Source organism: Perca fluviatilis, chromosome 4 (assembly GCF_010015445.1).
Source record: "Perca fluviatilis chromosome 4, GENO_Pfluv_1.0, whole genome shotgun sequence".
Taxonomy (NCBI): Eukaryota; Metazoa; Chordata; class Actinopteri; order Perciformes; family Percidae; genus Perca; species Perca fluviatilis.
In genome coordinates this window covers 38,940,527-38,943,113 of record NC_053115.1, presented here as the reverse complement: position 1 = coordinate 38,943,113, position 2,587 = coordinate 38,940,527, and the positions used below count along the sequence as shown (strand labels likewise).

Sequence of the window (2,587 nt, the reverse complement as noted above, 5' to 3'; positions counted from 1 at the left end):
AACACAACAATTAAACTTACATTTCCATGGACGCACACACGGAAAAGAAACTGTCCGTCAAAGATCGCCGCAGTCTAAACTCAAGTCCAGCTGACGTCTGCTCCTCCGTGCTTCTCACTCGCTGCTGCGTTCAGGGGCCGTCGTCAGTGTGGGCACACAGAGTGCACATGCAGAGCGTGTGATCAGACATAGTGGGTACATAATGGGAATGCGTGCTCAGGGCATGGCCTTTTTTACAGCCGCCCCCAAATTTGGTATGCAAATTTGTTTTCAAGGTCCATTATGGCTCGGCAGCATCACGGGGGAAAGCAGGAGTTTAGTATAATTAAATTATTGAACGCAGTCCAACGGCCGTCTACTCCAGGTATGACAGTCTTCACGGTTCCTACCTGCCACAGAGCCCTTGGAGCCTGCTGATCTACAATGAGAACTACCGTCCCAATGGTGATGTCCTCTTCATCAATATTCCATTTCTGTCGTGCTTGCAAGGTAGGCAAGAAATGCTGTATGAAGTGCCTCCAGAAATGATCAGCCAGGACTTGAGTATGTCTCCACCTTTTGCGACTAAGCAGTTCTGTCTCTGGGTAGACGACTTGTGGCAGGGAGGAGTCCGGCCGCCCCATCAACAAGAAGTTGGGTGTAACAGGATCCGGGTCTGCAATGTCCGTGGAGACATAGCCCAGGGGCCTAGAGTTGAGGATGCTCTCCACCTCAATCAAGACAGTCATCAACACTTCCTCGGGCACAGTCTGAGCTCCTAGTGTGGTTCGGAGGGCTGTCTTCACAGATCGCACCTCTCTTTCCCACGACCCACCAAAGTGGGGAGCTCCGGGTGGATTGAAGCGGAAGCGGATCTGTTCTGCTGCTAGCAGATCTCTGAGGGCAGGCTCCAGGGTATTGAATGCTTCATGCAGCTCCCTACTTCCTCCTTTGAAGTTGGTGCCTTGATCGGATAAAAGCTTGAAGGGCTTTCCCCTACGAGCTATGAAGCGTCTGAGGGACATTAGAAAGGAATTAGAGTCCATATTCGCCAGCAAGTCGAGGTGGACTGCCCTTGTGGTAAGACACTTGTACAGGATGCCACATCTTTTTTCAGTTCGTCTGCCTATTTTGATGAGCATAGGGCCGAAGCAATCCACCCCTGTTGAAAAGAAGGCAGGTCGAATCTGCCATTCTCGGGACCACTGGTTGGCCTCTCCACTTCCTGCACTCAGGACAGTTATGTTGATGCCTCCTCACTGCTTCTCTGCCTCTCAATATCCAGTACCTCCTGCGCAGCTCAGCAAAGACACGTTCAGCTCCAGGGTGATGCAACTGCTTATCACAGTGCTGGATTAGGAGCTTTGTGACTGGGTGAGTGGGGGCTAGAAGGACGGGGTGCAGAACATCCTGGCTCAGGCTGTTACACCTACGGAGTATACCTCCAACTCGGATCAGGTCAGAAGACTCATCGTATTCGGGAGCAAGGGTAAGCAATCTGCTGCTTGTCGGGATGGTCTTTCCTGACTTGATTAGTGTAAACTCTTCAGGAAAGCTCTCCATCTGAGCATGTCTCAGGAGGGCCAACTCCGCTTTAGAGTAGTCATCGGCGGCAGGCTGAGTGGTGCTATCGGCCGCCCCGTGGAACAACTGTGCGGTAGCTTCCAGGAGTTCCTAATATGTGCTGAACTGCTGAACATCAGGTATTGTAGGACTTGTTGTTCCTGTGAGCAGACCACTGAACGTTGTCTTCCTCAGCTCTTCTACCTCTTCTGTAGTGTCTCCCTCTGGTGCCTTCGGCCAATGCTTGGCCGACAACTGAAGGAAAGGTGGCCCTTTACTCCAGCGATTCTCTCCAGCAAGCTGAGTCAGTGTTTTCCCTCTTGTAATATCGTCAGCAGGATTGGTTGCTGAATCGATATAGCGCCAGGCTGCAGGGTCAGACAGCTCTTGTATTTCTGCAACTCTGGTTCCCACAAACACTTTGTACCGGCATGAATCTGACTGAAGCCAGTTAAGTACTGTGGTTGAGTCTGTCCAGTACACCACCTCCTGGATGTCGAGGGTGAGCTCTCTCTTAAGAACTGAAGCTAACTGCGCTCCTGTGAGGGCTCCATACAGTTCCAGCCTGGGGATTGAAAGCTGCTTCTTAGGCGCAACTCTTGATCTTGCAGCCAAGAAGACAACATGGACTTCTCCTCTGTCCCCTTCGGTACGCAGGTACGCCACAGACCCATACGCACGCTCAGAGGCATCACAGAACATGTGAATGCTGTGACTGCTGTTGCTGCAATTCCAACTGTGGTCAGTGTAACATCTTGGCAGAGTGATCTGTGCCAGCTGGGGAAGCTCACTTTCCCACAACTGCCAGGCTTGGAGAAGGTCTTCTGGTAGGTGAGGATCGTCCCATCCTCTTTTCTTGTCCCATAGACGTTGCACGATGACCTTGGCTCTCGTGGTGTATGGAATGATAAATCCGAGAGGGTCGTACTGTTGAGCGAGCAGTCGATAGATGTTGCGCATGGTGGGCTCTGGACTTTCACTCTGGTGATGCTTGTAATGCAGTGTATCAGACTTGCAATGCCATACGAGTCCGAGAGTACGCTCT

General features: G+C 51.6%; 1 protein-coding gene across 1 annotated transcript; it reads right to left on the bottom strand.

Moving 5' to 3' along the window:
• Nucleotides 1-296: 296 nt before the first annotated feature.
• On the bottom strand, nucleotides 297-1,542 carry LOC120557116. Its single transcript, XM_039797149.1, has 2 exons — nucleotides 1,422-1,542; nucleotides 297-1,204 (listed from the first exon to the last, which is right to left on the bottom strand). Exons 1-2 carry the CDS (start codon nucleotides 1,540-1,542, stop codon nucleotides 297-299), a joined length of 1,029 nt encoding a protein of 342 aa, XP_039653083.1.
• Nucleotides 1,543-2,587: the final 1,045 nt, after the last annotated feature.

What these genes read in the sequence shown, in the direction of transcription:
- LOC120557116 (XM_039797149.1), bottom strand. Translation starts at nt 1,542, where the DNA reads ATGGAGAGCTTTCCTGAAGAGTTTACACTAATCAAGTCAGGAAAGACC. An exon ending in TGACCTGATCCGAGTTGGAG is followed by an intron (nt 1,205 to 1,421) that starts GTATACTCCGTA and finishes TCCTGAGTGCAG; the next exon opens with GAAGTGGAGAGGCCAACCAG.